Source organism: Thamnophis elegans, chromosome 2 (genome assembly GCF_009769535.1).
Source record: "Thamnophis elegans isolate rThaEle1 chromosome 2, rThaEle1.pri, whole genome shotgun sequence".
NCBI lineage: Eukaryota > Metazoa > Chordata > Lepidosauria > Squamata > Colubridae > Thamnophis > Thamnophis elegans.
In genome coordinates this window covers 143,185,456-143,212,719 of record NC_045542.1, presented here as the reverse complement: position 1 = coordinate 143,212,719, position 27,264 = coordinate 143,185,456, and the positions used below count along the sequence as shown (strand labels likewise).

The 27,264-nt window shown below is 40.6% G+C and overlaps 2 protein-coding genes across 3 annotated transcripts in view; both read right to left on the bottom strand.

Moving 5' to 3' along the window:
• The window catches only part of LOC116502680 (zinc finger protein 420-like), a 474,998-nt gene that overhangs the window by 200,014 nt on the left and 247,720 nt on the right, over positions 1-27,264 (bottom strand). Inside the window, exon 6 of the mRNA XM_032208577.1 lies at positions 23,594-23,602. Within this exon, the coding sequence (XP_032064468.1) occupies positions 23,594-23,602 (9 nt within the window). The remainder of the gene's footprint in view (positions 1-23,593; positions 23,603-27,264) is intronic.
• ARIH2 (ariadne RBR E3 ubiquitin protein ligase 2) overlaps positions 4,147-27,264 on the bottom strand; it is a 40,044-nt gene continuing 16,926 nt past the window's right edge. For both annotated transcript variants that reach the window (XM_032208594.1, XM_032208595.1), the window contains exons 3-15: positions 25,355-25,422; positions 24,204-24,267; positions 20,911-21,058; positions 20,335-20,456; positions 17,598-17,707; positions 15,960-16,077; positions 13,591-13,641; positions 13,459-13,480; positions 13,127-13,278; positions 10,985-11,128; positions 10,214-10,282; positions 9,405-9,488; positions 4,147-7,132 (exon numbers count right to left, since the gene is read on the bottom strand). In XM_032208594.1, coding sequence (XP_032064485.1) covers positions 7,061-7,132; positions 9,405-9,488; positions 10,214-10,282; positions 10,985-11,128; positions 13,127-13,278; positions 13,459-13,480; positions 13,591-13,641; positions 15,960-16,077; positions 17,598-17,707; positions 20,335-20,456; positions 20,911-21,058; positions 24,204-24,267; positions 25,355-25,422 — 1,224 coding nt within the window. In that variant the 3' untranslated portion in view covers positions 4,147-7,060. The remainder of the gene's footprint in view (positions 7,133-9,404; positions 9,489-10,213; positions 10,283-10,984; positions 11,129-13,126; positions 13,279-13,458; positions 13,481-13,590; positions 13,642-15,959; positions 16,078-17,597; positions 17,708-20,334; positions 20,457-20,910; positions 21,059-24,203; positions 24,268-25,354; positions 25,423-27,264) is intronic.

Genomic DNA, 27,264 nt, shown 5'->3' with positions numbered 1-27,264 from the left:
GATACTATCCAGTTCACCTGTGCTTCATTTGGTTGTGGGCAGCTCCCCTCCCCCCTGCTCCAATTGACTAAAGTGCTTTATGGCAGGAATCTCTCTCCCTCCCTTCAATTTTTAAGTAAATTCCTCTGAAGGCGGGACTTCCTGATGCGCTTGGAAGAGAGGAGAGACAAGCGGAAGGAGAAGGCAAGCGGCCGGCCATGTGGCTGCAAGATGGAGGGGGTAGCCCCTCCTCCCTCGGAGAAGCAGAAAAACGGAGATTGAGAATTTAGACATTTCAAAATGCTTGCTAAAGTTGAGGACTGAATGGGGGTTTGAGACCTCTCTCCGGTAGAAAAAGCGGACTAATTTTTATCAGAAGGGAAAGCTGGGTGAAACTACTTTGAGCTAGATTCTAAATTAACGTTAGCATAAATTTGATAGTGGTAAACATCAGACAAGCAAGGGATGAGGGTAAAATTTACGTTGTTTAAAGCTTATTAGAACAGAAAGCCGGTTGGGATTATCTTAAGATAAGTGTAAAAAGAATGCGGAATGATTTATGTTGTTTAAACTTTGTTAGAAGGGACTACTTTAAAATAGAAGGTTAACTGACTCTTGCTGAAAGTATTATTTGAATATGTGGAATGATCCACGCTATTTAACTTTTATTTGAAGGGAAAGTTGGTTGAAATCGCTCTGAGTTACATTTTAAACAAATGCTAGTATAAATTTGATAGTGGTAAATATCAGACAAGTAAGGGATGAGGGTAAAATGCATGTGGAATGAACTACGTTATTTAAATCCTATTAGAAGAGGAAGCCGGTTGGAATTATCTTAAGATAGAAATTGATTCCTGTGTAAAGTAATATTTGATCTACGCTGCTTAATTTTACTAAGAAGGGGAAGCTTGGCTAGATTATTTTGAATTACTGTTTGAAAAGGGGGTTAAGAAAGATCATTTACGCTGTTTAAATTTTACTAGAAGGGAAAGTTTGATTACTTGTCTGTAAAGTTATATTTGAATATATGGCATGAACCACGTTGCTTAAATTTTATCGGAAGGGATCATGAGGTTTAGGAAGAGGAACGGGAGAATCTACAGAAGGTTGGGGTAAATAGCAAAGAAGTAAGAGACGAGAATAAAATATAGATAGAATGATTTATACTATTTAAGCATAGATAAAGATGGGGGGCTGAGATCAACACAAATAGTGGTTTCTTTTTTTTTCTTTCTTTTTCTTTTTTTCTTTTCTTTTCTCTCCTTTTTTTTTTCTCTGTTTTTTTTTTCTTTCGATATATTACTTTTATTTTTTAATCCATATGTATACAAGATATTTTAGACAGAAGGTAGTGCCAGGTGTGGGCCCTGGGAAGTCGGGAGGATTAGGGATGGGGATTTGTGGGGGGTGGGGTGGGGGGGTGTTAACATAGTCTTAATAAGAACAAGAATGTATTTATATACGGTGGTTCTTTTTTTTTCTTTTATTTTTATTTTTTTTTCCTTGGTTCATTTTACTTTTATCAGATCAAACAACACTCGAATAAAGGCATACACCAAGGAGGGAGGTAGAGGGAAAGAAGAGGGAGGAGTAAGGAAGGAGTAAGGGGAATGTAAGGAGGGTGTCCGGGGAGTAAGGGGAGAAGGAAGGTTTGAGGGGAAAGGGAAGTAGGAGGGGAGTGTTAGAGGGAGAAAGGAAAGTTGGAGGGGGTAGATGGGGTGTATGGAGGATGGAAGGGTCAGGTGGGGTTGTGAATGATGAGTTGTGTTTCCTTTTTATTTGTTCGTTTTATTCCCTTTTTCTTTTTTTTCTTTTCTTATAGTAAATACCCTGTATATAAGTGATTGCAAATGGAATGTGAAAAATGAATAAAATATATTTTTTTAAAAAAAAAATTTAAGTAAATTCAACAGGACTGGTGAAAATCTGCCCTCCTTTTTAAACCAATTTGGTAATAGAATAGTGATAGGCCTTTCTTAAACCAAATAAAGTTCTGCTATTTTGCCCTTTTAGCCAAAGCGAGAATATGAAAAGAGCATCTTCTTTTCTTTCACAACCTCATTTATGTAAATCAGTTGAGGGACTAATACAAGTCTTATCAGCAGAAACCATAAGCTTTCAAAAGTCCTAGTCATAAAAGGAAAGCAATTGATGCTTGCTTTCCAAGTCTTGGTAGGAAAAGTGGAATACACCAGATAGTATGATAAATATATCTGACCAAAACATCAGTCTGGTTCCATGGCCAAGGCAGAAGAGACTGAACCCAGAAAGCAATTTAAGATGATTTCATCTCCAGCTTACATGGAAGATAAGCAGTTTGAGGCTGCGGTGCAGAAAAAATCTTTATGCAACTTTTTGATTGCCAACTGACCCTTTTGAAGTTCTTGCAAACCAACTAAAGACTTACTTTACCCCCAAAGTTATGGTCCTGCAATTTGTTTGGAGGCAAGCTGCCTGCAACACAGTAGTAACAGGGAATATTAAGACCAATAGCCCTGGATACACCTGTCCTCTATACATTTATCCAACTCACTTTAAAACTATCTACACTAGTCATACTCTCCAGAGTTTGGTGTGGTATGTGAATAAATAATCTTTTCCTGTTCCAAATATCCTTTCAATGAGTTCCACAGGATGATCCTCAATTCTAATGTTTTGATAGGGGAAGGACTTCCCTCAATGAATGAATGCAAAAAGTGGAGTTAGCAGAGAACTGACTGTTTTGAATAAAGAAAAGGATACAATTAAGGTTGTTTCTACTTGGAAACTGTTTTTGGATTTGGTACTTGAGGTGGGGAAAAATGAATCTTTAATCTTAGGTTTTGCTGATTAGATAGGATTGTTGTTATAGAAATGGCTAGTATATATTAGGTAAAAGTAAAAAAGTTGAGGTTCTATGTTATTACCTTATCTATTGTGCAAGAGTCAGAAATCAATGCTTTTTTCTTTTCCCCTCTATCCTACACTTTTTCCTCTTTTCTTTTTCCTTCCCTATTTCCCCAGCATTTTCATGTTCTTTTATTTCTGTATTTTATGTCTTGATAAACTAATAAAAATACTTGACTGAAGAATAAGGGGAATATTCTCTTATTTCCACCTAAGAAATCTCAAACGTTTTAGCTTGTTCTCAAAGGGAAAATATTCAACCTACTTAAACATTTTTTTATTGCCCAATTCTTTTTCCTGCTCTATTGACATCTTTTTTTTTCAAACATGGAGATAACATAAATATGAAAACATAGCCAGAGTAAACACCACAGAACACTTAATTAAAATTAGAAATTCACAATTTATTTCAAATAAAACAATTTCAGGAGGGGAAAATTTAAAGGGCTCTTTCTCCTCTGCCCTCTTCCCCTCCTAATGCCGGAAAAGTGTTGGCAGTTTCTTGAGATTGCTTTCCCCCAAATCTCAGTGAGGGACATAGCAAAGGCAGCCATGATAATGTAGCACTCTGCGTAATAAAAAAAAAGCTTCCATAGCAGAAGCTACTACCTGAAAATTTGGAACAGTCCAGACTTGAGCGAGCACATAAGAAGTTTTGTTTTGTTTTGTTTTTACAAAAAGTTACTAAAGTGAAATTGAATTTTGAAAAACAGAAACACAAGTTTAAATGGATCAAGACAGAACAGTAACAAAAAGTCTTCAGTTCTTCCTGTAACACTAGCATGGCATTAAGTGTTAAAAATAAAAAAAAGTGATTTTACTGCTACAGAATGGATGCTAGAAGAGGACGAGCATAAAACTGGTTACAGAATCTCTCCCTTCCTTATCTGCACAGCCTCTGCTGCTGTCTGTATGAAAGCTTTTGACATGTATAGAATTCTACTGGACAGGAGAATTGGATACTATCTACGTGCTTCGGTGTTTACTATCGGTAGGTGGTTGTTTGCCTTAGCTTTCTGTCTCTCTCTTTTAGAAAGAAGGAAGGCAAGTTGTGAAAGGGAATTTTAAAAAGTAAACCAAACTAGGTGAAATAAACATTGTGATCAAGGGTAAGCCCAGCCAACAATCTCAACATGCAGAGTGAAGGATGAAAATAGCTGCCAGGTTGGCTTAGGCTAAGCCTGATAGAACAAGAGGAAGACCAAAATTCCTAGTATAGGATGTTAACCTGCTGTGAGGGAAATGTAGTGCCTTCCCTTTGGCTTAGATGCCCTTTAGTTACAGTCCGTTTCATCACAAAGTGTAATTTTCTAACAAGGTTTTTTTTTTAAATTGTAAGATCAATTTGAAAAATGCTACAGAGTGAAGAGAATAAATATATTTCTAGAAGGACGGACTGTTTTCTGCCAATGATAAAAAAAACTTTTAGATAGCACCCAATCATCGTGCTGTTCTAGAACAGGGAAGATAAGAAAAAGAGGTAGGGAGTATCTCTAAACTCTGGGATGAATGTATTGGTTCCAAACTTAGGAGCAGCTTTGCGGTAACAACTAACTGTATTTGTCACCCATCAGCTGAGTAGATTCCTCCTCTCTGTGCAGCCATCTCTCCTCAAACCCTGGAGGGCACAGAAGGCTGACAAAGAGACCAAAAAGTGAGAATATTCTCCTGAGCAAGCAGAAGCCTGTCTTCAATATGTTGCATTATGTGATGTGACAACTGTATACTACATCTTAGTACACCATGTGAGATTGGATCTAAGCATCTGAACAATATGCCAAACTTTGGAGACAGAGAAAATTTTTCCACTGCAAGTCGTGATTGTGCTACTGTAAATTCAACCAGTTGCAGGTATTTGCCAGTTGTAGCAAGTAACACCACTCTTTTGCATTGGATAATTCTGAACAAGAAACATGTACACTTTACCTTAGTTAATTTCATGAGCAGAAACAGCTCAGTCTGAACTTTATAAAGTTTCAAGAGAAAAAGATGCTCACCCCCCTCAAAACCTGAACTTTGTGTAAGCAAGCAAGCAAGATCAGGACAGCATTACTGAGGAAGTTAGGAAGCCAGCAGTTTTCTCTATCAAGAGGTCAATAATTTTGTGCTAACACCGCACAGAATTAACACAAACAGATATCGTAGTAAGCAGTGTCTGACACACACACTGAACACTTTGCATTTGATAAAAGGTTTTGCCTGCTTCTAAATTTCAAAGCCCAGCAGTGGTTTTCATGCAGAGAAATTAAAACATTTAAGCCAGAAAAACAAGCATGATCTCTGTTTTTGACAAAGATATGGATTAAAAGAGCAAACCTGCTGAGGTCATCATACCACATATGCTACCAGGGTCCAGTGGAATGGGGAAAGGGAAAGAGCAAGGGTGAATCTGGGTAAAGTTCACATTCTCTTTGTGTCCCCAACAAGCTTTTTACTTCTTCCACCCACTGGTTTAATCTGAGGTTAGCTGGGAACAGAGAAGCCATATTAGGGTCTAGGAAACAAGCTTATCATTTTCTTCCTTGTGCCTGAGGTAGTAGTGGCAGCAGCAGCAGCTGAATGGAAGATGACGGCTTGGGTTGATGACCTCCAAAACCTAGGGCAAAATCTAAAAATGCTAATCAAATAACTTTCACCAAAAGGCTAGGAAAACAGGTGTCATAAGCAGAAAATAATGATTCTTGTAAAGCTTTCTAACCCCAATCCCAAAGGTCATAAGCAATGCACATAGAAAATCTCAGTACAACCTGCTCTTGGAAACATGGATGCAAGGAAATTCTTGTTTCAAGACATCGATTGGAGCAGCTTCAGGAAACGGCAGCCCCATCTTCCATTTCTTTATCAGCAGAACCAAATATGTACTTTATATAGCTACTATTTTCATACATTTTAAAAGCTGGCCTCTGATGTGAATTGTTGACATTAAACACGAGTTAACAAACCTCTGCCAGTAAGCAGCCACCTATGAATCTTAACAGTAATTATGGAATTATGGACAATGTTTTTTTTTTTTGCTGGTTACTTCTCAGCTAGCAGCAGAACAGTTTCGAAAACAGTGGTGGCTGTTTAGCAGGATCTGACGTATGCTGGTGTGTGTGTTTTGTTTTTGTTTTAATAACGAATTTAACTTTTCCTCGGTATAGTAGGAAAGTCTGTTTTTGTTATGGTAGTAGAGATCAACTCTGATGCATCACCTTATAGCCACCTAAAGAATCAGACTGTGCAGGACTGAGCTGCACAGATATGCAATTTATGGCCCAAACATGGCTGGCTCTACTGCCCTAAAAAAATCTAATGCTCACTCTTATGCTGCCAAGAAGCAAGGTTATGCTCCCTGAACTTCTCCAAGTATTTTAAATCTGGCAGTAGGTAGCAGTCCAGGGAAACAAAACAAAGCAATCAATCCATGCAGGAGATCAACTTCATGTGCTGGGACTAGAACTGTCCCATGCTGCTTTGAGCTTTGCCCTATTGCTCCAGCCTGGTCAAAGGAGGAGGAGGAGAACCTTTCAACAATTATGCTGTCCTTTGGCAACTGCTGATTCTGCTTGGCACAGACCCTGTTCATCTCATGCACTCCTGGGACAAGCAAGCAAGAAAGTACCCAGAAAAGGGGAAAACAAACCAACAGCTGGACTATTTCATAACCTTCATGGCAAAGTGAGTTTAGGAAAGGGAAGAGAAGAGAAGTAAGCCATTACGTTTACAAACTGCTTATTGGGGGGGGGGGGAAAAAGAAACACTTGCCAGTCCCAATTTATTTTTAAAAAGGGGTCTGTGTTATTCTAGAGTTCACTTTGTATCAACCACTGTTGTATCACTGTACAACTGTCGAAAAATTACAGAAGTTTATAATGTTCTAATACTATTAACAGCCATTCAGGAGAGGGCGGTGGAAATAAAACTCCCCTCTAAAACAATTCAAGAACTGGGGAATAACATGTCCCAGGAAAAAATGCCAACTGAATTTCAACCTCTACCTGCCAAAAATGAAAAAAGCAGAAAATAGAAGAAAAATAGAAGACCAAGCGGTGGTGCTAGCTCATGTCTGGTTTGCAAGGGGAAGGTGCAGTGATGTCCTCAGCCCTGTTTTATGGAGAGGCGGTGGCCAGTTCCTCTGATCGCTTCCCATGTTGCTCGCACCGCCATCTTGCTACTTTGCTCCCAGCTTTGTGCCCTGGTAGCTCCTGCTGTCTTATGTGTCATGGAAATCTTTCAGCAGAGTCCGCCTTCTCTGCTCAGCAATGTGCATCTGATTCTCCAAATCCTGGGTGGGAATAAAAAAAATAAAATAAGAAAAGGGTTATTTCTGTAAACCCTGACTTTGTAAACTGCTTAGAGAACGGCTGTGAAGTGGTATATAAGTATAAGTGCTATTGCTATTGTTTATACTGGCTGGGAGAAAGCTGATCAATGCTAAAAGCTGTAGAAAGAGGAAACAAAAGCACACTGTTTTATTGAAACAGGAGGTGACTCTCAGCAGTTTTCACCACAACAGAGGTGGGTTCCTACCAGTTCACACCTATTCGGTAGAACCAGTTCATCAAATCTACCGAACCGGTTAGAAAAGGTTCCACCAGTGGACCCGGAAAGCAGGCCACACCTACAGAAGAGGTTCCAAAATTTTTCGAAACCTACCACTGGTCCTTGGATATGATTATTCTACACTATCATGCTCATATTTATAAAACTCAGTGCCTCTGTGAAAGATAAGGATGACTGCTGCGTTTGTGGTGCAATCAGAACATTGCGTGTGTTGAAGTTGTTTTAACACAAACCAAAGATGCCTTTCAAAACACAAGTTTACATCATATTCTTATGCATGCCAGTGCTGTGTGTGTGGTAATTTAAGGTGGTTCAGACAAGTGTCATCGGCATCTTCATATCCGGTCACATGGGCAGCAAGCCACTCCCATCCAGTCACATGGGTGGCAAGCCACTCCCACAAAGGAGGCCACAACCACAGAGTAGGTTCGAACAATTTTTGAAACCCACCATTGTCACAACATATAAAAACATGAAAAACTATCATCCAACAATAGCGAGCACTCATTATCCAAAGAGCCTCCGAAACAGCTATCTGGAGTTTAATTTCATTAATTTCCAGTATGAAAAAAAAAAAGAGTGTATCAGCCTAACTGCGTAGAGAGAATCTATTTTGTAATATGGGGGTTGCTACCAAAAACATTGTCTGTGGGCCACAGATCCCTTCACTTCTGTGTCATGGAACGTCATTAAAAGATATTGCTAACAAGGACATACTTCATGGGCTGGCATCATATTCGTCAAAGCAGTATATATAGAGGAATTCCTTGGCTAACAACTGTTTGTTTAACAACAGTTCAAAATTAGGATGGCCTCAGAAAAAGTGACTTACTCCTTAAACTGACACATAACAAATGTTGCATTATCCCTGCAGTCATGTGATCACAATTCAGGTATCTGGCAACTGGCACACATTTACAATTGCTTAAAAAACTTGCAATTTGCGAGCTTTTCTGCCGATTTCTGGCAAAAAACACTCTATTGGGAAAGCTGGGTTTGCTTACACAACCGCATAAAATGTAAAACACCTCAGATAATAATATTGCCTTGCACAACCACCCTTCTGGATCCTAGATGCTCAAAGAAAAGAGTTTTCACTGTTTTATGGAAGGCTAGAAAGGAAGTTACTGGGCCATATGCAATCTGGCAAATTCTATTTGGAAAAGACAGAGCCTAAAGTACTCTATAACCAAGGACTTTAATGCTCAAAAACAACATTTTGAATTGGATCTAGATGCCCTCAGCAATCAGTGCAATGGCTCATCAACAGGAATAATACTGCCTTAGTGAGAGCCACTCACCAAAACCTTGGTTACCATATTTTACCATTTCTTTGCATTAGGTCTGGAAGATGAAGTTTTAAGGATTTGTTCTAGGGATAAAGAGTTCCATTTATGGTAATATTCAATTTCTTTTTTAATTATGAAGATTTTAGGTTTTGTTTGAATGATAATGGGTTATATGAAATTATTTCCTATATTCTAAATGTACGTGATTAACTTCAAAAAGGTTATGTTACTATTTCTTTATTTAGTTTATTAGGGACTTTTGGGGACTGGTATGATTTGGGAATTTAAGAAGAGTTAAATAGATATAAATGTAAAGGAAGGAAACCAAGTAAGCTTATTACATTACATTTATAACAAATATATGTTTATTTCTGGTAACTCTTAACAGACCTTTGCTGATTAGGATGAAAGGTGAGATTTTATAGATATGTATATAGAGAATGCGGTGACTTATTTCTTGTATTTTAAGAGATGGTGATAAATTGTGAAAGGTATATGTATGCTGGAAGTTCTATTTTTTTCATTTTTTATCATTTGCAGTCTGTAGTCTTTATCTGTATACTCTAAATTTCTAATAAAAATATTTTTTTAAAAACTAGTAGTAGTTTCTTGTCCTTTATTATTGATACCAATTTCTTCTCAGACTTCTGAGTAAAAAATGAGCTCACGACTGAGAAAAGGGGTTGAACTTCGTTTATTACTCACTCCTCTGTCGTAACTATCTGCTCTTTCCACCTTCCATGAGAGATTTTCAATCTCTGCTTCAAGTTGAGCCTGTTGGTATTCAAACTGAAAATCAAACAAAACATTATGTAAAAAAATCCCAGTACTTATATAGGAAAAACTCTTTCTATCTTTCAGCCAAATTTGCTGCACAGATTAATAATACATTGGTACCACTGTTTGCATCTTTAGCAGAAGCATTTCAAATTAAGGAAACACAGCAGCCAATTCAATGAGGGCAAACAGCTTGAGCAACATAAAAGACTATGAAATTAAGGATGGACAAATCCTTGTTTGTAATTGATTAGGCTTGAGCATGTTTGTTCTTTATTCTCCTATACCATATTTATAGTAATAATATTCATTAAAGCTCATAAGAACTTTCAATTATTGAAAGCCTGGTTGAAAACTGGTAAGAGTTAAGATGTGCTAGTGACAAATATTTAACATTTTCTTCAATACTCATACTTATGACAGGTCATTTGCCCATTAAAATGCTTTTTAATGCATACACACAGATATCCCAAGACCAAAAACAAAATCCCTTAATTTATTAGAACTGTATTCTTTCTTCCCCTTCCAAGCTTGGAATATTTTATCCATGGCTTCCAAGGGCCTCCCCTCCCATCACCTCCAAAGAATCAAAAGGCTCAGCTTCAGTAAATAGAAGCTACCATGCGGTTTTAGGCAATTTTTAGATATGGATTCATATAAGTCCCAACTTTGTTTTTTCTCACCATTCTTTTAAGAATTTCAGTTATCATTCAATACGCAGAACTACATGGTCTTACCAATTTCTTCCTCGGACCCGATTCCATGTAGTAGGCATATGGATAGGTGTACTGTAGTGTATAACGACACTGCAATTAAAAAAAAAAGGAAGTAAGATTAGCAAGTTGTACTCAATAGCAGGGCCAGTAGAACTATCTGCTGGTCTTCTCCAAATTTCAGGGGCAGCAGTCCATTTATGTATTATGATATGAAAAATCAGCCCCTATTAGTAATTGCATCTATCTACAATACTGTAATACACAGAACACAGTATGAAGTTGCAGTAACAGCAATAGTACTTAGACTTATATACTGCTTCACAGTGCTTTTACAGCTCTCTTTAAGTGGTTTACAGAGTCCGCCTATTACCCCCAACAACAATTTGGATCCTCATTTTAACGACCTCGGAAGGATGGAGGCCTGAGTCAACCTTGAGTCACTCATAAGTAAGCTACATCCGTGAAAGCAGGAGACAGCAGAACTCATCTTTTCCCAGGTTTGTGGTGGTGGTAGCAGCATCAAGAATTTCAAAAAGCAGCACAAAATGTGCTCCTACATCTCAACCAATCCCAGGTGAACTTAATCCAGTTTTCAGTTGTAGGTTCAGATCAGTGTACTGAATAGCGCATAGTAACTCCTTTGATAATATTCATTGCACCTAGTTGCCATATACAATCAGAGCTAGGGCTCCATAGCTATACAGCCCATGAACACAGCAATATACCCTAACCTACCACCACCACCACCACTGCCCTCAGGTATTATGACAAAGCTGATTTACAGATAGTTACCTTGGCTAGGAGTTTTGCTGCATTCTGTAAATACTGCCAATCTATCCACGTTCCCAAGTTGTTCATGACTCTTTCTTGGATTTTTTCTTGAATTCTCTGGTATGTCTGCGCCTCCAACTGTAAACTCTTGTTGTGGTTTTCCCACTTTACAATGGAGAAAAGAAATAAAAATGAATACGTTTAATGGAAAAGCAAGGAAAAAAAACCTAGGCTGGGATCCAGCAGAAAATAGTAGTTTTCCATACTAAGCACTTCTACCATCAAAAAAAGATGTGTTACGCTGGGGGCTGGGGGAAGCATACCAGTCACCTTCTCAAAGCAAACTGTTTTTTTGTGAGTGGGCTCTAAAAAAAGGCAAGGCAATTCATTTATACTAGCATTCCCACTTGGTATATGGTATAATTGCCTAGTTCAATTACAGAGTTCAATTACAAGGAAAGGTCAACCCAGACAGGAAGTGCACAGCTATAAATGACAGCTCTCCTCCAATATTCCAGTTCCTTCTTTCAATGCTCCAAATCCTCTTGTATGACACTCATCTTCCCATCCACACCTGCAAATCTCAAGCTACATACCTGTTCTGGCATAATTATTGCACACAGCTAGTAGCTGAGGAATGCGAAAGTCCTCAAATTGACAGAGTAGTGCCCTTTCTCCTAGAGTTCTGGATAGCTCTTAAAAATCTGGCTTTAGTCCTAGGCCTGAGATTGATATATTAATGTACGACTGTATTTGGGTAGGGTAGGGGGCTGATCTGTGTTTAGTCTTCGCTGTCTGCTTGGCTTAATGTTTTATCTGTTTTATGGATTTTCCAGTTTTGTATACTGCCCACAAACAGATGGCTAGTAAATTTGAATAAAATAAATAGTTGTGCAATCTACTGAATGCTATTTTGTAACTCAAATATTGTTTATCTACATCTGGAATATCTGGTTAGCTACGTAATTGTCCTTAGTGCTCTCTGAGCTTGGTTGTTTGACCCAACTAGGTAATCAGTGATATTACCGGTACGCTGTGATGGGGCCGGGCATCCACCATGTGCATGCACGTGTGCATGTGCACCCACCACGCATGCATACCGTACACTTTGTGCGCGTGTGCAAATGACCCAGTTGAGTCAAATACAGGTAAGGAGGGCGGGCAGGCAGGTAGGCCCTCCGAAGCACCGTACCGGAACGGTGCCTGCTGCTCCCAGGGGCATACCGGCTGGAACCCACCACTGCAGTGAATGTGAGGTTTATTCCTTGTTTACATACACTATCTTGCTCTGCCAGTTTTGGTAAGGGTGTGGTTTTCTCCTTGGTAGTTCCTTGATTAGGGTATTGCTTAACTGTTTGCCTGATATTAATGCCCACTTATCTGAGTATGGACTGCTGAAAAGGATTTGCTTTGGTCATTAGGGAATTCCTGAATGCTTGGCATTCAGACAGATCAGCCATTAATAGACACATAGGGATAAATTACGTTTACACTCCATTCAAAAGAACAGTTAAAGCTAAGAAGGAACCAAAAAGAACAGACTGATTTTGGGAGGGGGGATACTGATGAGGCTATTTCTATTGACAGAACAAGGTAAGAAATTATCCAATAGACTCTTGAAGTTTCTCTCTCCTCAGAAGCTCCTTCTGAGAGGTTGTGCCCCCCAAAAAACTTTTTGGAGTAATTGGAAGGGCAGCCACAAGCAATAAAAAAAATAGTGTCATTTAGCTCAGAACAGCACTGAATTTCAACCATATACCTTATTTCTAAGAGCAGAAACTAGAAATTCACTATTTTAAAATTGGTTACATATATATGGATACAGAAAATGGTTTTTAAGCATATCTGGGGCAAGGAATACAAATCTGTAAGACAGCAAAGGTGCTTTTATGGGAGGCAACAGTTGAAAAGAAGCAATCCAATTTCAAAAATTTAGCACTGTTTCTGCTGGACCCCATAAAGAAAAAAAAAACTCCTGTTATAAGAATTATCTAGGAAGACATTTACATCTTGAAAAATAAACTTAAGGATTCAGACTTATGTTCATCCTGTTATCACAGAATGGAATGCTTAGACCTGTTGACATTCATCCTTGTGTCTCTGCACAGGGCAGAATGCCCTAAAAAGTTTATAGTTAGCTTTGGCTAAGGAGTCTTTTCCTACCCTTTCAAAATAGAACAAGTACTTCTTGAGGGCCTCCCTGGCCTGTGCTTGCTGACTCTGATTTACAATATCAGGATTCTCTTTGTACCGACTGCATTCATAGTATTCGCTGCCATGAGTCTTCCAGTCCCCTAGACACATCCAGCAAAAGTCTGCAAGAGATAAGAAGGTAAAAGCTGGTGAATAGAAGAGCAGGCAAAGGGCTGTGCTGAGCAGGTTACTGAACAGTAATCAAAGGGCCACAAATGCTTTAATGGATCAGCAGGATAATACTTAAAATAAAGATCAGGAAAATGTTTCCCAGTTCAAAAAGGCAGTTGTTACCCACTTACCGTGCTTGCATTTGGAACATTGCTGGAGGAAACAGAGAGAAAAAAGAAGTAGTTAACAAACCACAAAGTTTTAATCTAAAAATCAGATAAAAATGTTAAGGTGATTCTTAAGCCTATTTAGAAATTGCTCACCATGTGATTGCAGCCACCATTCTTTTCAATACAGATATTGCACTTGGGACACTGAGAAGAAAACAAGAGAATAACATGAAACACAACAATTTCTCCCATACTTCATATGTCCGGCCTGCAGTCATATTCCTTTTAGGATCTTTGGCCTGCCACTCTCTCTCTTAATTTACTATGCTGTTTCATTAGTGGGGACTTGGGAGGGGGGAATAGTAAGGAGTAGAATGTGTTGTTGTCAAAATAAAACATTCCTTTCGAGAAGGCCAAGGTCATCCTTTGTCTCTGCACCTGACCGGAACTAGATGGGTGGAAATGCCAGCGTGGCAGAGGAAGACTGGACCATGTGATGAATTTGTGGGTGTAGGGCAAGATCATGAACTTTCAACTGGATGGAAACCCAGGAAGCTGTCAGATTCAGGTTTCCACAGTTTGTACCAATATGTCTCTCTTATTAAATTGGAACTTGATGGAAGCTATGCCTTGAACTCTGATTTAATTCTGGATGATATTTGGAATGCTGACAATATGCCTTCCAGGTTTCCACTCTATTTGGCCTCCATTTTGCTTTCTCTAATTGTGGAGTCTCCATTCCCTTCTTCATAAGAACACAGAAATTTGCCTTTAAAGCAAACCACTAATCTATCAAGCTATGTGAAATGGTAATGGCTTTCAAACAGGAGCCTTTCCTAACACCCCCTGGAAGTGCCAACACTGAATCTGGGCCTTCTTCCACATAGAAAACCAGGTTTGGAACCAGGCATTTTAACAGATGAGGGGAAAAATAGTCTTGAGTTTCTCTTCATGTTTTGTAATCCATCCCTATCCCAACCGATCCAATACTTTTGCAATGTTCCTCTTTCGGTTGACTTATGCCATTTATGAATATTACAATCCAAATCATTTAGGCTTTTTTTAATGTAATGTTCAGTCTTCCCTCCCCATAAAAATGGGTCTTCTAGTTTCTCTTTCTTTTAGTATGCATCTTAGACCAGTGGTGTCAAACTGGCGGCCCGCAAGCCAGATGCATCACACACAGGCCATGCCCACCCTGGCTTCACAAAGGCAAAAAAATCTCGCAATACGTCACGTGTTTGAGTTTGACACCAGTGTCTTAGATGATTTCTCTAATCTTACTTTTCTGCTCAGGGTAACAATTCTCTTATTACCTTGGAAGAGGAGAAACATATCATCTAATCTTTTCTTTTGGGAGATGTAATATATTTAATAAACGTATGAGCAAATGTATAATCAAGCAACTTGATTATATGCCATCATGTCAGTGTTGACTAATAGCAACAACACTGATGTTCCACAACAGCATTTGTTCCCAAGCTGGTCTTCCAATGTGTACTTATGTGTACAATGTTATAACTGAGTCCATCCACACTGCTTCTGGTTGGAACTCATAATACCATTTTTTCTCTTCACTCTCTTTCCATTTTGGCTTTTGTTTATTTGGGAGATAAGTAGCAAATGGCAAGATAAGTGGGGAAAGAGGGGACATGAGGAGGAATCTTTTGTGCGTTGTGCACCAGTTATGCCCTTTCCTGGACTAACAATATCTACTCACAGTCACTCATGCCCTAGTCACTTCCTGTCTTGACTATTGCAACATGCTCTATATGGGGCTACCCTTGAAGAGCATCCAGAAGCTCCAGTTGGTGCAAAATGCAGTGCCCCGCATGGTTTTGTGCAGACCTCGGTGTGCATGTGTATTATTTCTCCTGCGGGAGCTGAGTTAGCTGCCGATTTCCTTCTGGGTGCAATTCAAGGTGCTGATTGTCACCTTTAAAGCCCTTCATGGCTTGGGACCAGATTATCTGAGGGACCGTCTCTTGCCAGCCACATCTACCTGACCCATCAGAGCGGGGAGGTAGGGAATGTTGTGGGTCCCATCCAGAGTTACACCTGGTGGGACCCAGAAGAAGGGCCTTCTCCGAGGTGGCTCCCTCTCTCTGGAACATCATCTCCATAGAGATTAGAACGGTCCTCACTCTCTTCCGGAAGGAACTGAAGATCTGGTTCTGCCAACGGGCCTGAGGAGCCCAGAGTGGGATGGAGCCCATTAAATGGCTCGTGTGATCTGCTGTCGCCGGTGTGTGTGTGTGTGTATGATTTTATTATATTATACTATATTAATTTATTTGATTCTTTTTATTAGTTTTATTATTTTAAATGTAGTTTTATATTCTGTAAGCCGCCTTGAGTCACCATGGGTGAATAGGTGGCAATATAAATTCAATAAATAAATACAATAAAGATTTCAGATATAGAATATATAATTCAATGACCAACCCTTCCATTAATAACCCAACGGGAGATGTGTTTGAAACTATAAATACTTAAAAGTGTCCTCTCCCCAACACACTTACATCTTTAGTGTGAGCACTGATGTAGTTAGCTGTTTCAGAGTCATCTGCACACTTAGTGAGCCATTTTCGGATGGTAGCACAATCTGTAGGAGCGTGGTACATCTGCCGACATTTGAAACTGAAGCAAAAAGAAATGTATGTCCAGTTTAAAGAAAATCTATTATTTGTAAGCAAATACTATTTGAAAACAACAACGGCACCCATACGCAAAGCTTGCATTCCTAATACTTCTGCATAAAAACTGAGTGGAATTTTATGTATTCCACTCAATAGCGGAATTTGGCAGTAGAAAGTAGAGTACAATATCCTGAGGAATATTATTACAGTATCAACACAAATAAATCCAGTGCAGGATGACAGCCTCTTCACTGAAGGTCATGGACTGTAAATATCACACTGGTAGTGGGCTGGTAGAGAAGATATTTTTGATTGGCTGAAAGTCACCTGACTAGCTTCCATATCTAAGGAAGGATTAGAATCTGTTTTTCCTCACTCCTAGTCCAGTATCTTAAATGCTACACCACACTGATAATTCCCTATATCTTTTTATTTCACTTGGAAAAAAGCCAAAATAGCACAAAACCTCTACAGATGCTGGTGTTTAAATTAGCATGGGAGAGTTTCCACTTTTTTTTGGTGTAGACCATATACCCTTAGCTTTGCGCTGTGAAGTAGTGGGATCATCTAAAGGAGGTTATACAATCCATAGGCTACATATAGCTCTCCAAATCTTATTTACAACTACCAAATGCTACTTTTACTACCCTTTCCCCATCACATTCAATCTCTTTGATTCTAGATGCTGGCATTTGCAGAATGGAGTTGATTTGCATAACTGTTGCTCATTCCTTGTAAAATTACTCAGAGGTTTATTAGTTCTTGTTGCACACTTGTCCTCACAACTCTGCAACAATATTACAACTCTGTGAATTGGAATAGCAACTCCCTTATTCCACAGTTTAATCTTCAAAACAGTTAAGCATTTTCCTGCTTCTTCAAGCCACATTAGACTCTCAAACCTATCTATACCCAAGGAGCTGGATGGCAAATTCCAACAGTTGGACAGTCACTGCTGCATTTGTTTAGGCTGTTCCTCCTTTCAAGGTGACGTTTTCTATTCCTCCCATCTCTATCATTTGTGTCCATCAAATATACAATGTCCCTGTAATGGCTCCTCTCCTAACTTGAGAAAGTAAAGACTCTTGAAACGGATTATTTCAAAAGGAACCTTTATAATCAGTCAGGATGGAAACCATTAAAGGCAAAGCAGCATCTGAAACCCTTTAGGTAATGCAAATGGGATTAATCTGATAATGACCCCTCCCCTTTGTCCAATGCAGATTCTAACCAATACACAAGTGTGAAGATGTTTCCTTAACTCTTCTGCCCTGAGAGTCAATAAAACACAAGTTCCCATGGCTATCTCTAGTTAGACATTAAAGTAAGTTATCCCACATGGCTATCATAAACATCCCTCCAGAGATGCTGGGACCTTCAGTCTTCCGGTGACAGGAAACCAGTTGTAAAGTTGTAAAACTCAGTTGTTACAGATACAGTTAGTGATTTAACTCCGACCCCCCCCCCCGCCCCCATTGAATGGCAGTATCACTTTTAGGGATCTGACAGTCCCTTTCTTACCAGAAAACCTCATTACAGCGATTGCACTGCACTCGGCGGGCTTTGGGCTCCTGCACTTGTATGACCATAGGACAGTCAGCGCCAGGACAGAGCTGCAGCTGGAAATGGCTCTGTGGGACAAACATTGTAAGTCTGCTTTAAAAATTATTTCGGAGAACTCCATCAAAACAAAACTGTATATGGTTTTAAGTGTAAGTGGATTTTATTTTTGGAGGACCAATTGTTTTTTCCGTTGGGAAAATGTTTAAGGAAGCCTTCCCAGGAAAATATATATTTGAAATAAATATAAGGAAAGCATGGGAGTAGACTATTCTGCTCTCCATTGAGAGATAAGACTCTTCCACAGAATCGGTGCTTCCACAGAAAGAAGGGCCTCCCAAATCAGGAACAGTTTTCTCTGGAATGAGCTAACAGCTCGAGCTAATTCCGATTACAGCAAGCAGTCTTGGGGCTAAAAACTACAGATAGTCCTCGACTTACAACAGTTCATTTAGTGACCATTCAAAGTCGCAACGGCACTGGTAAAAATTGACTTATAACCGCTTCTCACACTTACGACCCTTGCAGCATCCCCATAGTCACATGGTCAAAATTCGGACGCTTGGCAACTGGTTCATATTCACGACCGTTGCTGTGCCCTGGGATCATGTGATCCCCCTTTAGTGATCTTCTGACGAGCAAAATCAATGGGGGAAGCCGGATTCACCTAACAACTGTGTTACTAACCTAACAAATGCAGGGATTCACTTAACAACTGTGGCAAGATAAGTCATAAAGCGGGACAAATTCACTTAAGCAGCATAACTTTTGGGGTCAGTTGAGGATTACCTGTACAGGGCTTTAAAGCCAAAACTTGGCATGTCTCCAGAAGCCAACTGGTAGCCATGGCAAAGGCCTGATGAAAGGTGTAATGCTCCCACAGCCATACTCTGGAACTAACTGTAGCTTTGAGCAGTCTTTAAAGGCAACCCCATGTAGAATGCATTGCAGTATGTTATAGTGCAGTGATGGTGAACCTCTTCGGCACTGAGTGCCTGAACCGGAACATGCATGTATGTGTGTGCCTGTGTATGAGCCAGAGCACCGGAAACCCGAAGACCAGTTGGCCAGAACCCGTGCCATAGGTTCACCATCACGGTTATAGTGTGATTGAGACCGTTTCACAATTGGAGGCGTATTTTGGTTTGCGAGGATGACAACTGACACAGGAAACAAGACAGCTGAGGTTTTATGCTTGTTTTCAAACTATAGATGAAGTTATTTACAACAGGTATGTACCATGCAATCCAGGCCTTCACCCAGTGTAAGGTTTCCTCCTAAGTCTCTCTCCCAAAGACTACTTAACCTTAGCTCTTCTGCTAACGGCTTTATTTCCTCCTCATTTCTGGTCTTATCAAGAGAATGTAAACACAGGAATGGGCTAGATTTACAGCTAAGTATGCTCAGCTTTGTTCCTCAGATCTGCTCGGCTGAATCATTTGCATGTCCTTCCCTTGGGGAAGAACCTGTTTCATGGCTGTCAGTCCAGTCACTCCCTAGAGACCAGGGTTTTGCCAAAAGCTATCATGTCCCTCTTTCCTGTCTTGGGTCTTGCATGTAGATATTGTCTCTCTGGGACTTCTCTTTGTCCAGGGCACATACCCCCCATGGACTTCTCTTCTCTCTCTCCAACTGGAGTCTAATAACTTGCTCCACACACTCATGTAACTTCACTCTCCAGCCACTTTGTTCTACAGTCTCCTCTCTTTTCTCTCTTGCTCTCAAATTTTCAGCCAGACTGCAGCATATCCTCCATGAACTGAGGAGGTAGTGCTGATCAGTCCAGAATAAACACTGATCGGTTTTGTTTGGGTTCACCGTTAGAATTTTCTGCCCCATCCAAATGACAATCAGGGAAGGTGTCAAGGACATTTCTTACCCAATCTGGGTAGCAATGTTAAGCTTGTTGACTGTTTTCTCAACTGACAGGCAAATAATTGCCTGACGACCACAACTAAGGCCAGAATTTACTAAGCAATGCATTGTCAAATAAGTCGCCACACGACTGTACCTGATTTTATGACCATTGTTACCGTGATCATTAGGTGAATTATTTGGCCATTGTGGATCACATGGCTAAGTGAATCCCACTTTCCCAATTCCCTTGGCCTATTAGAAGCCAGCCAGGAAGATCTCCAATTGCAATCACATGACTGCACGACACTGTAACTCTTATAAAGGTGAGCCTGTTGCCAAGCGGCTAAATTATGGTCACCGTGACCATGGGAGTGGTGCAACAGTGATAACTTTAAGGAAGGGTCGTAAGTCACTTTTTCCGAGGACACTTTTAACTTCGAACTACCGTTAAACAACTGGTCATCAACTGAGGATTACCTATATCAGATTATCTCTCTCAGCAACTACATGTAATGCTGAAGTACAGGAAAAAAGGACCAACCCCCGTGACAGGGGCCACCAAGAGGACTTCTATCCGGCTGCCCTTCCCCGATTGGAACCACTTGTTCAGAGGAAAGCAAAGCTGTTGCAAAACAATCTTCTAATTCCCCATGCCAGAATTAAAGCCATTCAAACAGAACTGAATTTTCCAAAAGCAAATGAAACTTTTTAAGGAAGTGCATGATGCAGTCTTAAGCTTACAGGTACACCACTTACAGACAAATTCACAGAAATTGATCTGGGGTTATATTTCCTTAGTGCCTAAAACAGAGCGCGTTGAACGTAAAACGACAGATGATACCTCAATGTAGTCCCTGAAGAGGTAGCGTCTGTATTTATCTTTCAGCTCCTCACTAGGTAGCAGTGGAAACACAAAATCTTCTGGGGTCCGAAGCAAACAATCCTGAGCCATGCAGGAGACACCTAGTTAAAAAAAAAAAGAGCCAAAATGGCTATTGTCAATAAACAGAGACCTGAATGACAATAGAGGCCATTATTCATTTTTTTTAAAAAATCTCCAAATATCTGTTATCCAACTCCACAGAATTTCTGGAAAGCTGGCTCTGAAAAGACTATTGTATTCAGCCATGCAAAACATTATCCCTCTTGATCAGAGGCAGCTGAAAAAGAACTCCGTGGGAACAATCCATTCAAAGAAGGAAGATAGGATATACATTTCTGGGAGACAATTCAAAGAGCCAAGTGACAGCTGTTGTCAATCCCACTACCTAAGAGAAGATCTGCTGCTAGACTTTAAAAGAATGCAAGGCGTTCCCCTTGAACTGCTCCATTTCTAAGATTATGAGAAGGTTTACTAGCAGCAGAAAGCAGTATGTAGAGATACCGGTGTACCCCAAAAGAGCCAAAATGCACTTACCAACTCCCACTCCATCTTTGACAAGTACGGTACAATGCTGCTCCCAACAGCTGCGGCAAAACTGATGCTGGCAGGCTAGAGATAATAGGTTTTCCTTTCGAACCAACTGCATGCAAACGGCACAGTGCTGGGAGGAATGTACCATGGCCTGTTTGAGAGAGAAAGAGAAAGAGAGAGCCTGACATTATTTGGTGAAGATGTGGAATTATAATGGCCTGTTTAAATAAAGTAAATGTCTTCAAATGTCAACATATTGGGTTAGAAAAGCTGTGACCTATCGTGATATTTCAAATTCAGTTCTGTTTTATGGTCAAGAATAAGCAGTTCCTTCCTTGTGTTATGTGCACACCACAATAACTACACAAAGGACACTAAAGTGGGTACTCCCCTCATCAGCTTAATTTCAAACTGGGTAACTCCCACTGAAAAAGAAACTGCAGCATACATAGACCAGTAAGGCAGATCCACAACTTTGCCAAATCAAGATAAAGTTAATGACACTTCCATTAACTTTACAAAGATTACCTGTAAATATATCGCCCACATACAACAAAGGATAGTACATAAAGCTGTACTATGCTAAATGAGTTTTACAAGACAAGAGAAACAAGGTTTGAGGGGTTGTGGGCTTCCAACTTTCCAAAGAATAGCAGGAGGCCCTTCAGTTGTTAACATCCTATGCAAGGGATGGCATTCTTTTTTCTCCTACCTTTTTCAGAGCTGAAATTATGGGGATGGGAACAGATGACCTATAAACCAGTTCAATTTATACCCTTAAAACATACACAAATCCTGAGAATGACCCCAAATTTCATTATTTAGTTAGTTACCGTTTCTGCAAAAATACATGTCCTGATAATAAGGCCATGCCACATTTTTCAGGTGGGCAAAAATTTAAGCCCTCCCCCCAAAATAAGCCCCCCCGGACACCCCCCCCCTCCAGCCAGGCAGAGCGCCACTCAACGACCTAGCGGTATCCCAAAGGTGCCAAGCCACAGGAACGGGGGGGGGAGGGGTGCAAAGGCTCACGTTGCTTGGTGCCTTCGGGATACCGCTAGGTCGGTGAGTGGTGCTGTGCCCAGCTGGAGGGGGGTTGCTGGGTGGTTGCTCTCTTGCGAGCTGGCTCCCGAAGAGCAGGGTACAGCCTCAGGCTGTGTTGTGCTGTTGCAGCAGCCAAGCAGCCCCCAAACCCCATTTCCAGCCGGGCACAGCACCATTCACTGGTGGTTGGTATTGCCAAGCCACGTGAGCGGTTGTTTGTCGCCCTCCGGCTCCCGCGGCTTGGCATCTTCGGAATGCCCCTAGGTCAGTGAATGGAGCTCTGCATGGCTGGAGAGAGGGGTTGCACGAGCGGCTTTTCCGCTCCCTGCTTGTGTGACTCCCAGGTTCATGATGCCCTTGCCTAACTCTCTCTACAGAGCCAGGGCATTTTTGCTGCCCACGCCACCGCATAGCTTTTTCTGCAGCTTCCAAAGTACGGAGATAGGATGCCGAGTCTTCCGGAAGTTGCCACTCTGGGAATATGCTCTATCATTGTACCTTCTGGGAGTATGCTCTGCTGGCACCAGCCCACAACCATAGAGCATAGTCCGAGAGCGGCCGCTGCCAGAAGATTCAGTTGCGGATCTCCGGAGTTTGGAAGCTGGAGAATAGGTTATGCTTGGAGCGTCGTGACAGTGGCGGCACCCTGGCCCTGCAGGGAGAGCTGGGCCAGGGCATGGTGAGACTGGGAGGCACATGAGCTGGGAGTGGAACAGGCACTCGCGCAACCTCCCTTTCCAGCCAGGCAGAGCACCATGCACTGACCTAAGGGTATCCCAAATGCACCAAGCCGCGGGAGCTGAGGGAAGGGTAGAGCACCATGCGGCTTAGCGCCTTTGGGATATCAGTGGTTCGATGAGTGGCGCTCTGCCTGGCTGGAAAGGGGGGTTGCCAGGTGGCTGCTCATGAGCATGGTCACCTCGTGGCTGGTGCATTGCGCTGGTGCAACAGCACAACACAGCTGTTTGCCCCTGAGGCTGTGCCTGGCTCTTCGGGCGCCCGCTCGCAGGAGAGCAGTCACCCGGCAACACCAAAACAATAAGCCCCCCCCCGATAATAAGTCCCAATCAATATTTTGGGGGTGAAAAGAAAATAAGACCCTGTCTTATTTTTAGGGAAACACGGTAGTTCGGGGTTGATGGGTGGGTAAGAATAGAAATAAAGGTAGTCTCATTTTCAGAAACTCACATTCTCTTTTGCATTCCAAACTTAGTTTTCAATATTAAACAAATATAATGTCACTAAAAGTTGGCCATTCTGCCCACTAAATTCTAACAGTGCAATTCAGAGTACTGAGTGGGAGGGCACAAGCTGGCTGAAGGTTACCTATCCTTGTTCTAGGAACTGTTAATCAGACCCTAGCAGATTATTATATACAATGAAAGGTGTGGCTATATTTTATATCTTAAATATGACTTGCTTCATAATATAGGTAGCCCTTGGGATTGCTGTCACCAAGTGCCGTGGTTATAAAACAACATCACGTGACCATGCCACTTAGCTATGGAGGTTCAGGCAGTCCCAGTTGTTAAGCAAGAACCTCAAATGACTGCTGTGAACCTCAACTGACTTCCTGCCAGTTTCCCCATTGACTTTGCTTGAGGGAGGCAGGAAACATATGAAATTGTGATCACATGCCAACGGCTTGCTGCTACATCGTAATCACAAGTTGAGGATGCTGTGATAAAGAACTTCAAGGACAATCCATAACTATCGCTCATTCTGCACCATTGTACGTTTGAACAGTTGCTGAATGCGTGGTCACAAAACAAAGTTCACCTGCATACAGTATATAATATATACAATGGTAAGGAGCTGATTTACAATCAATAGTGACACCTACACAAATTCACATCTCTATCAAAAGCAATAATCCCAGTCATAACAAGCAAGATCTCCACTTAATGAGATGAATCACTATTACTTTGTAATACTGGCATATTATTACTATGGCGATTATGTTTTCCTATTTCAAAAACTTTGAAAACAATATTTTAAATTGCACAATTCTATTTAGAATACAATGGAAATTCAAAAATGCTTTGAGCAGAAAATATCTGCTCAAATAAGATTGTAATCAATCTTATTTGGAATAAAGTATAACTGCTTAGCATGTCTGATTTACATTGTATTCCAAATATTTATTTAATAAATGTATGTACTACCTACCTCACTAACCAGAGTGACTCTTGGCAGCTTATAAAAATACTAAGTGTTTAATACCAAGTACCTTAGAAAATCTATTTACTTACGTGTTTGAATGAGGCAGGCTGAACCCTTGCTTCCACTAGCAATTGAACTGAATTAGATGTGTGCCTGAGAGCCAGAAAAAAATTAACTTTAGACAAACATAGGGCCACACCTGTAAAATTAATGAATTCATGAAGTCATAATCTTAAATCAATAAATCATCAACTTTTTCTGACAAAGCCAGCCCATGGAGGTTAACAAAAATATTACTAATAATAAAACATAATGCAAAATAACCAATATCATAAAGCAATTACACTAGTAAGTTTTAAAAAACATCTAAAAATAGACATTGGCATAAAATGCTGTTGATAAACATTACAAAAACTAAAATGGAGTAAAGTTTCAGCAAAATAAATACTGTACATTTCCGGGTTACTGTTAAATTTAATCAGAGAAGCCGGTTGAACTCTGGAGAAAGGAATTCCAAAATTCCAAATTATAGTTTTTGGAATATACCATACAGGGGCAATCATTCATTTAAATAAGTGGGTCTCAATTATATGGAAATGTATAGTATGTCTTGAACCTAACTCGGAAACCTATGGAAAAATAAGAGCAGGACTGTGTTGCTTGCTTTCATCTTGAAGCCTCTTGTAGCCTCTGCATTCTGTATCCAACTGGGGAGGCAAAAATGAACCAAAACCGGACGGTTTTTGCTTGTTTTTGCCCCCCCTCCCCAGCAGCACTCTACAAGCCTTCCCAAAACTATTCCCCGCCCTTTCTTTTGCAAAAAACAAGGTGTGCAGAGGGTTTGGGAGGCCTGCAGATTGCAAAAACTTTTTTTTTTTAAATTACCTCTTCAAAATCATGGTGCGTCTTATAGTCCAAAAAATACGGCAATTATTTTCAAAATCTTACACATAATAAAATAAGGCAATAAAATAAGACACTGTCATTATTCTCACTCATTTAATTTCTTGGAATAACCCACATTATAATATTTCAATATGTCAACCTTACAAGCAAAGCCATAAAGTTAGGAGAAACAAACAGAGAGAGGCATTTTATCATGTTCTAACCCAAACCAATGGTGGGGTTTTAAAATACATTTTTACAAGAGTCTAATAAGAGAAACAATATTTTGTGCCTGCTTTCATAGTAAAGCATCAAATGTGATTTGCACATATCTACCAATTGATTATAAGCTTACCTTTCTAAAATTTCTGAGATCTGCCAATGGAAGCTAACTAATACAAGTTTAGCCACTGCATGAGATACCTAAGAAGAGAAAGAAAGAAAAAAATGAATTGATGAATAGTAGAATTATAAAACATGCAAGCTCTCCAACTGCATTTATGTTTCATAATTTGAGCAATGTTTTGAGGAAAAGTTTCCCTTCCAGTTTATTGTTTTTCTATTACGCACTATACTTTTCAATGTGATATCATGATAAAAGTTAATTCATATCCACATTCCAACTTCAAAAATTCAACACTAAAAGGAAATCCAAAGTCTGCATTCTGCAAAGTTATAGAGTATATGAATATTGTTCTTTTGGTTTTTCCTATTTAGGATTTATTGTAGAGATAAGTGGCAGGTGGCTCACCGTAATCAGTATATTTGCGCGTCACTTCTTTTTAGACCCACCCAGCTGGAATAACAATTAAAAAGGATGGAAGTTCCACTGAATAACATTTGTGCTGTCCTGTGCTTTGAACCTTTTATCTATTAATAACTGGGAGAGAAGATTCACCAGTCTTTCCTATCTCAGTCAAACTGTAATACAGTTCAACTGTTTGGGGACAGTGTTCATAGTAAGCATTATAACAGAGTAACAGAATAGGTTAACAGAGCTGGGAGGGACCTTGTAGGCCTTCTAGTCCAATCCCCTGCTCAGGCAGGAAACCTCATACCATTTCAGACAAATGGTTGTCCAATTTCTTCTTAAAAACTTTCAGTGTTGGAGCATTCACAACTTCTGGAGGCAAGTTGTTCCACTGATTAAGGGTAAGTTGTCCCAAAGGTGCTTTTTCAAGAACTATGACCTAGATGAGAATCTCATCCCATAGACATTAAAGGCAAGTTGTTCCACTGACTTAACGAAGTATGGAAATCCAGTCACTGTTTGGTTTGGTTTATTGGATTTATATGCCACCCTTCTCCCAAGGACTCAGGGCGGCGTACAATATTAAAAAAACCCACATATTACAAAAGTTAAAAAAAATTAAATAGAATATCCAAAACAAACCCAATTAAGATTAACAATAACATTTTTTTAAAAAAAATCAATTAAAATTAACAATAATCAATAATTTATTTTGTTTTGTTCAGGCCAGGTTGTCTTGCTGGAAAAGCCAACTTTTTAGGGCGCGTCGGAAGGACTGGAGGTCGGGGATTATACGAAGCTCCGGGGGCAGCTCATTCCAGAGGGAAGGCGCTCCCACAGAGAAGGCTCTCCCCCTGGGGGTCGCTAGCCGACACTGTCTGGCCGATGGCACCCTGAGGAGGCCAACTCTGTAGGAACACACTGGACGGTGGGAGGCTACCGGTGGCAGTAGGTGGTCTCGCAGGTATCCTGGGCCTAAGCCATGGACCGCTTTAAAGGTCATAATTAGTACCTTGAATCGCACCCAGAAGACAACAGGCAACCAGTGCAGGCCGCCTAAAAGGGGTGCAACATGGGAGCACCTAGGTGCCCCCATGATAACCCACGCAGCCGCATTCTGGACCAGTTGAAGCCTCCGGGTGCTCTTCAAGGGCAGCCCCATGTAGAGAGCGTTACAGTAGTCCAGGCGAGAAAGGACGAGGGCATGAGCGACTGGGCACAGAGCATCCCAATCCAGGAAGGGGCGCAACTGACGTACCAGGCAAACCTGATAAAAGGCCCCCCTCGTCACGGCTATCAGGTGTTCTTCTAAACTAAGCCGTGTATCCAGGAGGACGCCCAGATTGCAATTTCTCCCCCTATCATCAAAGATGGAACAAGATGCACAAATCGGGATGACGGAAACCACAGCCACTCAGTCTTGGAGAGATTGAGCTTGAGCTTGAGCCTGTTCCTCCCCATCCAGATCCGCACAGCCTCCAGGCATCGGGACATCACGCCGAGGGCATCATTTG